General features: G+C 40.8%; 1 protein-coding gene across 1 annotated transcript in view; it reads left to right on the top strand.

The window, feature by feature from the left end:
• The window catches only part of LOC134348621 (activin receptor type-1-like), a 111,313-nt gene extending 100,528 nt beyond the window's left edge, over positions 1–10,785 (top strand). The window contains exons 9-10 of the mRNA XM_063052286.1: positions 6,210–6,340; positions 9,095–10,785. Coding sequence (XP_062908356.1) covers positions 6,210–6,340; positions 9,095–9,229 — 266 coding nt within the window. The 3' untranslated portion in view covers positions 9,230–10,785. The remainder of the gene's footprint in view (positions 1–6,209; positions 6,341–9,094) is intronic.
• Positions 10,786–12,214: the final 1,429 nt, after the last annotated feature.

The following is a 12,214-nucleotide window of genomic DNA, read 5'->3' as shown; positions in this document are numbered from 1 at the left end:
TGCCTGGCCTGCTGTGTTCCACCAGCATTTTGTGTGTGTTACATGATTGATATGTTCTGATTGTAACATGAGAGTAAGATGTACAGGCCGGTGTGTAACATGTTTTGTACTTTAATGTTAAAATAAACCTTGCGTGGTTGAAACACTTGGGGAATTTTGGAGTTGTACCACCTGTGGAAAACATGGCCTCTAACGTGTTGATGCAGCTCCAGTCATTTAGATCGTTGATGAATAGTGACATCCCAAGAGTATTGATAAACTCAGCAATCGTAATGTCACTGAGAATCAAGGGGGCTGTGATCATGACCCTCTGTGAAGGGTGACTGCATTACGGCCTGATATGGGAGCACCAATGCCTTTGAATGGAAAATGCTACAAAGGGTCATGCACTTGGCCCAGTGCACCACGGGTAAAACTCTCCCAACCGTTGAGCACATCTACATGAAACATTGCCATAGAAAAGCAGCATCCATCATCAAAGATCCTCACTGTCTAGGCCATGCTCTTTTCTCACTGTTGCCATCAAGAGGAAGGTACAAGAGCCTCAGGACTCTCACCACCAGGTTCAAGAACAGCCTCAACCATCAGGCTCTTGAACAAAAGAGGAAAACCACACTCATTCTATTTCTCGTGTTCCCACAACTGATGGTATCACATTTAAGGGTTCTTTATCTTGTTATATCATGCTCTCATTTTTTTATTTTTATTTGCATTTGCACAGTTTGTTGTTCATTGGTCCTGTTTACAGTTACTATTCTATAGATTTGCTAAGTATGCCTGCAAGAAAAAGAACCCCAGGGTTGTATGTGTTGACATATATGTACTCTGATAATAAACTTTACTTTGACTTTTTGACTTTGATTAACACCTTCCTAGTAGAGTTGGACAATTCCTAATGATTGTCACAAATATTATTTGCTATGGATCAGTCAAGACTAGATGTTGACCAGGATCAGGTATTCCTGTTTTATCAGAGCACTTACAAATGGAAATGCATGTAGTGCAATTAGCAATTGCCCTCAGTTTAATCTAATGAGTTCAAAGAACATTTATTACCAAAGTATGTATAAATTATACAACCTTGAGATTTGTCTGCTTACATGCAGCCACAAACAAGAAGCCAGAAAGAAACCTTAAAAAAAAAGACCAACGCCCCAATGTGCAGAGAGGGTAGAGAAAAAAACAAATCACACAAACAATAAAGTAAATGATAATAGGATTGGGAACAAAATTGAGTCCATAAACTCGAAGCCCGGAGTAGGCCCATAGTCTCAGTTCATCACCCAGTGGGGCAAAACAGTGTGAAGCTTGCAGACACGAAGCCGGAGCAGACAGATTAGGGCACAGCCTCAGTGCTGAGGAGAGCGGAGTAAACATCGTCGAGCAGAATCAGCCCCAACCCTCCCCTCGGGTCCTGATGCCTTCCTTTTCAGTTCATCTAGCTTGGCGTTTAAATTGTCCAAACACCGGGTTGTTCTCCCACACAAGGACCCATGCCCCACTGTGGCAATACACCCTGTTCCTGGGCCCTGTGTTCCAGCCCATACTTGACCTTTCCAAGTCAGCTTGATGCTTGCATAGATCCAACGTCGCTCCCAATTTAGGTTTACGGGCTTCAAAACAACTCTGCTCCAACTTTTCTCTGCTCTGCGCGCTCCAACTATGTCTCTGACTGACTTCATCTCAAACATGCCTCGACCTCACTCGGACTCTCACTCTGTCTTGCGCCAACATACCTTGACCCTTGGATTAGCCTTGCCTTCACTCGCCTCGTCATTGTTTCTGTGAAAAATGATCACCACAGACTGTTTTTAATAGGGTATTTAGTCATATTTCTTGTTTCGTAAACCACCAGTCAGCTGTCACCCATCATCGGTAGTGCCATCTTGAACTGGAAGTTGGTATGAGGGGGAGGAGATTGCAGATATGAAAATTGCTCTCGGGAAATGGCACTGAGAAATTCCTGTAACAATTTTGTTTAGCTGACATGACTACCATCGAAAAGCCAATGCTATTTTTGTGGCTTTGGTCAGAACCAAACCATTGTCCTGATCACTGTTCTGTGCTCCATGTAGAAACAGGCCCTGTGGTTTTCTGTCTGCCTAGACCATGATACATACCTAGGTGATTCAAACAGTCATTTATTGCTCTGCTCTTTTTATGGCACAGTCCTGTTTGCTGCCTATTCATTTATTCTAAATGCCTCTTTAATGTTATCATATCTACTACCACCTCCCCTGGCAATTGGGTTCCAGCAAGCTGCCAAAATCAAATGCAGAGCAACTCTCATATCCATTGACCTATGCTTCTCCTTTTTATATAGTTAAATTAAGTTGCCCTTTGGCCTTGGATACCCTGGAAAAAGAATCCAAACCTCTCCAGCCTCTCCAGCCTTCTTGTAGCTAATGCACTCAATTGTAGGCAATTGAATCCCTTCTACCCATTTACACCCTCACCAAGGCTTTCATATCTTTTCTGTAGTGTGGTGCTCATTAGAGAGATTGGTCTTGATTCCTATTAACTATTGGATTTATTGGTGGACCATGATACTACAGTATTGATGTTGCTGCTTTCACCTCTATTTCCTCTGTTTGTGAATGGACCAGCATTACAAGTGGTCTGGAGCTGAACAAGTTCTGGTGGTTGCTGGCATATTTAGTTTTGGTTGCATGCTATTGATAAGCAAATAGCATTTGATAGTATTGTTAAAGCTTCCCTCAATCACTTCTGATTGAGGGTGGACTGGAGTGGTAGGTAATTGGCTTAATTGCTTTGTAGAGTCATAGAAAATATGGCACAGAAACAGGCCCTTCAGCCCATTTAGTCTGTGCTGAACCACTTAAACTGCCTACTCTCATCAGCTTGGATCGGGACCATGGCTCTCCATGTCCCTACCATCCATGTACCTACCCAAACTTCTCATAAGCGGTGAAATTGAGTTTGCATGCACCACTTGTGCTGGCACTTCATTCCACAGTCTCACGACCCTCTGAATAAAGTTTTCCCTTGTGTTCCCCTTAAACTTTTCAAATTTCACTCTTGACCCATGACCTCTGGTTGTAGTCCCACCCAACCTCAGTGGAAAAAGCCTGCTTGCATTTACTCTATCTATACCCCTCATGTTGTATACCACTATCAAATCTCTTCTCAATCTTCTGCATTCTTCTGCATTCCAAGGAATAAAGTCATAACCTACTTCCCTTATAACTCAGGTCCCCAGACCCGGCAATATTCTTGTACACTTTCTGTAGTCTTTGAACCTTTTCTATTGTACATCATTCCTTGTAGGTCAGTAACCAAATCTGCACACAATACTTCAAATTAGGCCTCACCATTGTCTTGTATAATTTCAATATAACATCCCATCTCCTGCACTCAATACTCTGATTTAAGAAAGCTAATCTGCCAAAAGGCTTTCCGTACGATCCTATCTATCTATGATGCCACTTCCATGAATCATGGACCTGTATTCCCAGATCCTTTTGTTCTACTGTACCCCTCAGTGTCCGGCTGTTCACTGTGTAAGACCTACCCTGCTTGGTCCTACCACACTGCAACATGTCGCACTTGTCTGCATTAAATCCCAACTGCCATTTTACAGCCCATTTTTCCAGCTGGTCCAGATCCCTCTGCAAGCTTTGATAGCCTTCCTCTCTGTCCACTACACCCTCAGTCTTGGCGTTATTGGCAAATTTATAGATGAGGTGCAGCGGAGTCCAGCAGATTTCCAAGATGTAGATGGCAATGTTATAGGGCATCCCTGCCCTTAAATTATCTACTACATTTTGCCAACGGGTGAGTGGAACTGCAGAGCTTTTCATCTTGATGCCCTGTTTATGGCATTGCATAACTTTTTAATGCGTTCTTATTCTCTTGTTTAACGTTTGTCAGGCCCCAAGTTAGAGTGGGCTTTCAGATATTTGTGGTGCTGCTACTTGCTTTTTCCCCCCCCCCAGGAGTTGACCCTGATCCTCTGCTGATAAAGTGAAGGAAATCCTGGGCTGTTGGGGTTACTGACTGTGGTACTCTATGATATCTGTGGAGGCAGAAGGTTGTATCAGTGCTCTGGCTTGATCCTGCGTCAGGCCCTAGAGCCTTTTGCCTCCACAAATGCCCTGCTTGTCGTTTGCCTGACGGGATTTAGCCAGCTTGGTTTGTAAGTGTTGACAATTATTCTCAAGCATTCATGTGGAATTCTCTCCTCTCTGCCAGACTACATTTTGCATTCGTGCCCTTCCAAACTGTGGGAGCAAAGTTAGTAGTAATTAAAAGATGAACTTGCTAGTCATATTTCACCTGATGTGATAGGAACCAGGTTCAAGGTAGTAATCTTCATTTTGTCTTCCCTCCAAACTGCCAATTAATATTGGTGGTTATCACTGAAGTAGTCTATTTGAGTGGGCTTTGAATGCTACATTTCCTTTGTCCACCATCCTTGGCTGCTTTATTAATAACCTTCCCTCAAATATAACAGAAAAAAGTTCTGCATTAATTTTTAAAGATGCTCAGTTGCAGATTTGTAATAAAATCTGCTGTTTGCTTGTGCTTCATTTGTATAATGCTTTCGTTGATGCTAAAACCAGGCTTGAGCTGAAATTTGATCGCTTTGCAAAGTCTCACATGGAAAGGGCAGATGTGGGATATTCAGTGCCCTGCTGTTCAGCATAGCCTTGGTAGCTTTGTAGATTGTTTTTCCACTTTCCAAAAGCTTTGTTTTCTGCTTTATTTTTGCACTTAGCTGTGATGTATAGATGATAACGTTGTCATCTGGTACTGTATATAGTTTCACTTGATGTTTAGCATTGTATTTAGTTTCTTGGTTAATATATCCTTGGGGATTATGATGTCTCTGTCAAAATTGGTCAATTTGAAGAAAAATATTTTTCTAGCCAAAGTTATTATTTTGCACCTGAGCATTATGAGGCTTAGACAAGTGGTCTATTATTGAGTATAATACTGGCACATCCAGCAATATTGCTCATCCTATTTGTTGACTAGGTGACCAACATGGATTCTGTCTACGCCCCTCTCTGTCTTGGTAAAGGACTCAGAATTATCTCAGACTCATCCAACTCCAGACATTTGCACTCCTCACGCCTCCCTTTGGTGACAAGATGCAAAAGCCTGAAAGTATGTACGCTGGCCTTAAGATCTGTTATAATCAGAATTAGGCTTAGTATCACTGACATACGTCATGAAATTTGTTTTGCAGCAACAGTACGGTGCAATACATCTTAAAATCCTGTTACAATGATGTATAAAATAAAAGTAGTGCAGAAATGGGAATAAAGTAGTGAGGTAGTGTTCATGAACCATTCAGAAATCTGATCTGCAGAGGGAAACAAACTGTTCTTCAAATACTTTAGAGTGTGTTCAGGCTCTTGTACCTCTTCCTTGATGATAATAATGAGAAGGGGGTGTGTCCTGAGTGGTGAAGGTTCTTGTATCGCCGCCTTGAAGCACCGCCTTTTGAAGATGCCCTTGATGGTGGGGAGGCTGGTGATGGAATCCATGATGGAACTGGCTGAGTCTACAACCTCTGGAGCTTTTTCCTGACCCTCTGCATTGGAGCCTGTGTACCAAGCAATGATGCAGCTAGTCAGAATGCTCTCCATGGTGTATCTTTTGACCACTGAAGGCACCCCTTTTACAAGAAGATGGCCTTGCATCTTGTGTCTGCCTGCACAGCACCTTCTCTGTAAATGTAACACTATAATCTGCATTCTGTTATTGCATTTCCCTTGCTAAACCTGAATACACTGATGTGATCAAATGATACTGTGAGAGAGGAACGAGCTGCCATCTGATGTGGTAAATGCGGGCTCACTCTTAAGTTTTAAGAACAAATTGGATAGATACATGGTTGGGAGGGGTCTGGAGGGTTATGGTCTGGGTGCGGGTCAATGGGACTAGCAGAATAAAGTTTCAGCACAGACTAGAAGGGATGAATGGCCTGTTTTCTGTGCTGTAGTGTTCTATAGACACATCTGGCAACAATAAACCATTCTCCTGACTTTATCTTACAGTTTCAACTCTTGAATGAGTGTTTTCCGTGTAGGATGTATCATTAATATCTTGTTTAAGTACTATGCCAGTTTGTATTTATTATTTATTAATAAGTATTTATTTAGTATGCTATTATGTTAGTATTAATTTGCACCATAAGAACTTATTTCTAACACGTTCTTGCAATTTTTATTTTTGGTTAGGAATTGTAGAAGAGTATAAGCCTCCATTTTATGATCTTGTTCCTAACGATCCTGGTTTTGATGATATGAAAAAGGTAATTTGTGTGGATCAGCAAAGACCAAATATACCGAACAGATGGTTTTCAGACCCAGTAAGTATTGATAATTTGATAATATAATGTTTTAGATAAATCTTCAATATATATATGGCACAGAATTCAGTTTTGAGAAGTGCATTTCTCAGGTGTGTGGCAACTGCTGGAGCTGTGTACAGAGTCAATCCAGGCATTCTAACATGAGGTTGCCACTATATTTTTTTTTAAAAGAATGCTCTGCAGGAAGATCACTGCTTGATGCTGAGTTGACACCACCCTTCAAGTTGAGTGCTTTGGTTAATTGTGTCTCCTAAGCATATTTAGCTGAATGCTTATTTAGCACCAGAACTCATTCAAATTGTACTTAGAGCAATCAATGGCAACTTGCAGGTTAATGTCTTTTCCATCTGGCTGTGGCTGTGATTGTTCGTGTGTTTAAGCTTTCAAATTCTTGAAAGTTTGAGATCATGTGACATCTCCTTGAATTTTTCCTTCTGGGATTCTGAACGAGGAAGTTGCTCCTGCTTGCTTATGGGGAAACGAGGGAAGAGGTGGCAAGAGCTTTGCAGTGTCACTGGCTGCAGAAGTAGTAAGAGATGATTGGAAGGTGGAAAATGTGCTGCTTTGTTCAAGAAATGAGGTAGGGATAACCCTGGGAATTGGAGACTAGCAAGTCTTACTTCAGTGGTGAGCAAATTATTGGAGAAGAGTCTTAGAGCCCAGAGCACATATTGCACCTGCTGACAAAGTTTTTCCTGTTATTGTTAGAGAACGTCATTTCCGCAAACACGAAATTCATAGTTGGGTTTTTATTTCTCTTGTTTTATGAATTTGGAATTTTGCTTGCTGATAATTTTGGATTTGTTTTCAAAAACTAAAGTGGAACTCTCAGTAATAAATTAATACATAAAACTGATGAATTTTCTCTGATTAGGTCATGTTTTGGGGATGTTGTTGAATGGGGGTGTTTTGGTGGTGATGGATAGCAGAAATGTGCAACTTCTGCAGTGTGGCAACTGTACATTGGGTAACTAAACATGAAAATATAACCCAAAATCTGTTACATCAGTTGGTCTTGATCATCACACACAAAATGCTGGAGGGACTCAGCAGGCCAATCAGCGTCTAGGAAAAGGGTACAGTTGGCATTTTGGGCCCAAACCCTTCGGCAGGACTGTAGGAAAAAAAGCTGAGGAGTAGATTTAAAAGGTGAGGGGAGGGGAGAGACCTGAAGGGGGAGGAATGAAATGAAGAGCCGGGAAGTAAATTGGTAAAAGAGACCATAGAAGAAAGAAAAGGGGGGAGGAGCAACAGAGGGAGGTGATGGGTGGGCAAGGAGATGAGTTGAGTGAAGGAAAGGGGGATGGGAAGTGAAGGAAGGGGAGGGTGGGGGCATTACCAGAAGTTCGTGGAATTGATGTTCATGCCATCAGGTTGGAGGCTGCCCAAGTGGAATATAAGGTATTGTTCCTCCAGCCCAAGTGTGGCCTCATCATGACAGCGGAGGAGATATTTCAAATAACCGGCGACTGAAAGCACTGGTCAGATGGAGGATAAGATAGTGTACAGTTACATTACAGCAGGCGGAGAGGGCATTCTAGAGTTGTGGAAGAGACTAGGATAGGGACACCAGGTATCTCCTCATGGCAGAAAGTGTGGCGCGTAGAACGCAGTGGGAGAAACAGTAAATTGACTGTGAGTAGCTGGGGTCCTCAGAGCGTCCAAACTGAGAAGCCTGAAAATGAATCTGGAAACTGTGTAGTACAAGCCGGTGGTGAAGACATAGCCCCAGGGAGGATACACCGCTATGGTAGAGGGTCTGGGTAAGCACGTGATCGAAGAGTCCGAGAGCAGCAGGGATCACAGAGGGAGCGCAGTGAGGGAGGGTTCCACTGAACTCCTGTCGAAGGGAAGATTTAAACTTCTTCAGGGTACGCATCCTTGGAAAAGATTTTTGCAGTATAGTAATTCAATCAAAACAAAAGAAAATCTGCAGATGCTGGAAATCTGAGCATCCAGCAATTTCGTGTGTGTTGCTTGGATTTCCAGCATTTGCAGATATTCTCTTGTTTGTGAGTTGCTCTTGATTGTCTTTTCTCCCTCTTCTTGCAATAAATTGTCTTTTGAGAGTTTCTAAATCGGGTTTTCTAGTTATTTTCGAGCTAACTGATGGAATTAGAATGAAACAAACCCTTAATTTGTTTTTGAAGTGCTGTTCATGTCACCATTTAAAACATAATAGGTCATAGCTCTGTCATTTCCAATGACAAACAATTTGATTAACTTGTTTTGGAAAATTCATAAATCGGTATGTTTATTAGCGTCATATTTTATTTTTCCTTCTAAAAATTTGGTTCAGAATTTTATCTGATTGTTTTGGATAAAATAAATTTGATTCTTCTTTCATTTGAAGTTATTTTTCAATTTTTGTTATGCAAAGCCACAAAATTACTCTAACCTGCAAGATTATTGTAGAATAGGGCTTTATTGTCATGTCTCAAGACAATGAGATTGCAGTGCTACTCCAGTCAGTGTAAAACAGACAATGCATGTCGTATGGATTAATTAAAAAAAAAGTAATAACAGTCCATAACGCTTGAAGGTCATTGGCAAGCAGAAGTGTAGCATTATTTAGCATTATACAGCATTATTAGTTTGATATTTTTAACCTTTTGGATGATGAGAAAATGGTTATGATGGGGAAGTTACTTGCTCCGGCTGTGAAATGTCCTAAGGAGCTGAATTTGAAGACTGCAGAGTACTAATGGAAAATGTTTTAATAATGATCCTTAATGACGTTTTTCTCAACAGACATTAACCTCACTTGCAAAGGTGATGAAAGAATGCTGGTATCAAAATCCATCTGCAAGACTCACTGCACTTCGGATCCGGAAAACTCTGTCCAAAATTGACAACTCATTCGATAAGTTTAAAATGGACTGCTGAGCTTCGAATTCTATGTAGACTCACTAGTAGGCATGTTTTCACGTACAAAAGGATACTGTGGACAAAAGAGAAATAACTTTGTAAATCCTGGGTTGCAGCTTTGTAAGACACAAATCAATTTGGTATAAAATAGAACAGAAAATGCTGGCAATGAGCGGCTTATCAGACTGAGTTGAAGATAAGATGAACATTCTTGGTGTATCTAGTTGCCAGAACTCGTTTTCCTAACCATATGTGCATACTTGAAGTCTTTTCCTTGGGAAAAAGATAACTTTGCATCAGCAACAAGGTTGATAAAACTATGTGGAAACCAACATATTACTTTAGCAGCTTATGAGGAACCAGAAAGAAAGAATAATTCCTATAAAAACACGAGGGAATGAAAATTTACCCACTGCTGCAAAATAATAGTTTCTTTGTGGCTTATCCCATATGCTGTATTTCCTTTCTATTACTCTGCACTGGAAACTTTTGCTTTCCTATGCATTATAGATTTAAATGCATAAAACAACACAAGCCAAATTTTATAATTTGACTCATAATTATATATTTTAGAGTATTGAGCTGTAATTAATTGCTCTATTAGTATAAACAATTTGCACTGATGTTAACCCAAATATTTTCCGACCCAAATAGTTCACAACTGCCTTTGCAAATTTGTCTTATTTATTGCAACGTCAGTACTAATATGTTTTACATAATTGTGGAATGACACAGCAGCTTCATTTTCTTGCATAGATTATTGCCTGAACTCTACTTTGCAATATTTATAATTGGAAAGATTCTGCCAGCAATTCACATCATACCCTATACAAGTTTGTATTTTGTGCTTTGTCCATATTGTAAATGCTGTCACAGAAGCAAAAAAAAATTTAAGTGCACTAAACTTGAGCTTTTATAGCAATGATTTTTTTTGGGCGCTTTGTGGTACAAGGTGTTTTTTGGTAAAATTTCAGTTGTAAATTTTACCAGTGTTAACTACTGTATTTTGTTTTATCTAAATTTTATACTATAGCTCTCATTTGTATAATTCAAATAGAACATTTACAAATGCATTCATGTACTGTTTGTGTTTACTTATGTTACTGATTTGCATGGCTGCCTTTTTGGAAAGGTTTTAGTTTTTATGCTCTGCTCCATGTTGTACAGCTAATTGGAAATAGGAGTATAGCCTCTGTTGATTTTGTTTTTGCCCTGAAGAGCATAATTTAGGACAGCTTGAATTATTTTTCTTCCTTTAAAATAATTTTCCGATTCATTTCAGGAGAAAGAAAAATCACATCACAAAGGCTTTGAAAGTCAAAAAGACCTTTTCAGTCCCCTGTTCCTTTTGAAAATGTGACTAAATCCAAGGTGATGGAAGTGGGACTGCCCTGGACCATTAAACATGCCATTTTAGTCCAGAGTTCTTCAACATTTAATAACTGCTAATGCACCAGGATGTTTGTAAACAAGTTGGGAACTGTTTGATACCTTAATACCACTCTCGAGATCTATTCCATGTTGTATTGGAGGAAGAGCTATTGAAGGTAGAGCAATGGTCATTAAATAAGAGTCTGGCATTGCTGTCTTTGTTATTCTAATGCTCCTGTGATGAGTGTAGGGGCACAGAAATTAATTTCTGCCATGGACCTGCAAATATACCCAATGACTTGCCCTCCATAGCCACCTGTACCAATGAATTCTACAAATTCACCACTCAGGCTAAAGAAATTCCTCCTTATCTCTGTTCTAAAGGGATGTCCTATTCTGAGGCTATGCCCTCTCCCCCACTGCAGGGACCATTCTCTCTGTGTCTATTCTATCTAGACCTTTCAATATTCAATCGGTTTCAATGAGATTCCCTCATTCTTCTAAACTCCAGTGAGTATCTGGGAGGCTGGAGTTGATGTAATATGACCAGCCCCTCAAAGCACTCCATGTTGGTGGATGTCGGAGCCATCAGGCAACAGTCAATTTGGCACATTATCCTGTTTTTCTTTGCTGGGATGATAGTGGTCTTCAAGCAGGTGGAAACTTTTAATTGCGGTAGGGAGCAGTTAAGTATATCTGAAACCTTCTGCCAGCTGATCCCTGCAGGATCTGAGAGCACAGCCAGGGACTCCATCCAGACCAGATGCCTTCTGTGGGTTTGTTGATCTGACATTTGGAACAGTGAATGGGGGTACAGGTATGTCAGAGGCCGTCAGGGCAGGTGTTGTCATTTTATTGCCCATCTGTTTAAAGTGAGGAAGTAGAGGCACTGATGGGCTTTCTTGGCCAGAGAAAGCATTGAGCTCATCAGGGAGTGATGCACTGTTGCCAGTGAAATTGCCTGACATTGTTTTGTAGCTTGTTATAGCAGGCAAGCCTTGCCACAATTGACAGCTGGTCTTGTGCAATCTCTTGGCATCTTGATTGCATTTTGTAGTTCATACCTGGATTAACTGTGTAGGTCAGGGTCACCCAATTTAAACACTGCAGACTTGAACTTAAATGGGGAGTAAATCATGCTGGTGTCTGTTTGCGGAGCACCCAGATTCACCTCTTAGTTATACAGTCCTTGAACAGCCGATTAAGTCTGTGACGACAGTGACATACTCATTTAGTTTGGCCACTTGGACCTTGAATGTGGATCAGTCTTCAGACTCAAAACAGTTACGAAAAGCTCCAGTATTTCCTCAAACCAGCACTGTGACTTTGTTTCTGTTTGCAAGTAAGGAGAAGGAGCATAGTGTGATGGACTAATTTTTCTAAATTGCAGGCAGGGGGTGAATTGGTAGACACCTTAAGTGTTAAGGTTGTGTGGCAGTAGCTGAGGGAGTTTGGACTCTAGCATTTTGGTAGCTCTTGAGGTTGGCCTGGTTGAGGGTAGTGGCTATAATGAACCAAGGCTTCAGCATGTACTGTTTCAAAGCTGTTGATCATGATGCATATTTCTTTGAGTGGAGGCTTCAAGTCCACCTGCAGTGGGATTTGGACTGCCATCACGACAGCCAAAGTGAA

Source organism: Mobula hypostoma, chromosome 6 (genome assembly GCF_963921235.1).
Source record: "Mobula hypostoma chromosome 6, sMobHyp1.1, whole genome shotgun sequence".
NCBI lineage: Eukaryota > Metazoa > Chordata > Chondrichthyes > Myliobatiformes > Myliobatidae > Mobula > Mobula hypostoma.
This window is presented reverse-complemented; position numbering and strand designations above follow the sequence as displayed.